General features: G+C 37.1%; 1 protein-coding gene across 2 annotated transcripts in view; it reads right to left on the bottom strand.

Annotated features, from left to right (window-relative positions):
- LOC119594032 (tachykinin-like peptides receptor 86C) overlaps positions 1-536 on the bottom strand; it is a 47984-nt gene that overhangs the window by 9229 nt on the left and 38219 nt on the right. For both annotated transcript variants that reach the window (XM_037943060.1, XM_037943061.1), the window contains exon 3: positions 6-148. In XM_037943060.1, coding sequence (XP_037798988.1) covers positions 6-148 — 143 coding nt within the window. The remainder of the gene's footprint in view (positions 1-5; positions 149-536) is intronic.

Raw genomic sequence — 536 nt, 5'->3', positions numbered from 1 at the left:
TTTACCTGTCTCCGTGAGGCCGATGATGGGCGTGGGCGTCAGGTTGAAGAAAATGGTCCACGCCCAAGCGACTACGATCATAAGGACGATTTTCCTGGGCGTCACCGACCTCGAGAACGGCTTAGTGATGGAGATGTACTTGTGGATGCTGTAAGGAGAGGAGATGGACGGGCAGTGAGCAAACGCTAAGCAACCGGTGATCAAGAACTATTACTAGCATGGTGAGTCTAATTACCACAGGAGTAATAGGTTTATATCCCCCCTTCTTTTTTCCCCCCCCCCTTTTTTATCCCGAAAAATTTTGGGGGAAATTTAAAAATTTTTAAAAAAACTTTTATAATTTTTCCCTTTTAATAAAGGTAATTAGCTAGTAATCATTAAAAGCAACTTAAGGTATTAATATGAGTTATTAAAATCAATTTATAACTAAATACTAATAATCCTTATAAAAAGAAAATAAGGAACTTGACTGATAATAATTAACCAGCAATTATCAACAAGAAAATTAACATCATACATCACAAGTATCTCTCATT

The sequence above is a fragment of the Penaeus monodon genome, chromosome 33 (assembly GCF_015228065.2).
Source record: "Penaeus monodon isolate SGIC_2016 chromosome 33, NSTDA_Pmon_1, whole genome shotgun sequence".
Taxonomy (NCBI): Eukaryota; Metazoa; Arthropoda; class Malacostraca; order Decapoda; family Penaeidae; genus Penaeus; species Penaeus monodon.
Note: the sequence above shows the minus strand (reverse complement) of the source record. Positions and strands in the feature narration are given on the sequence as shown.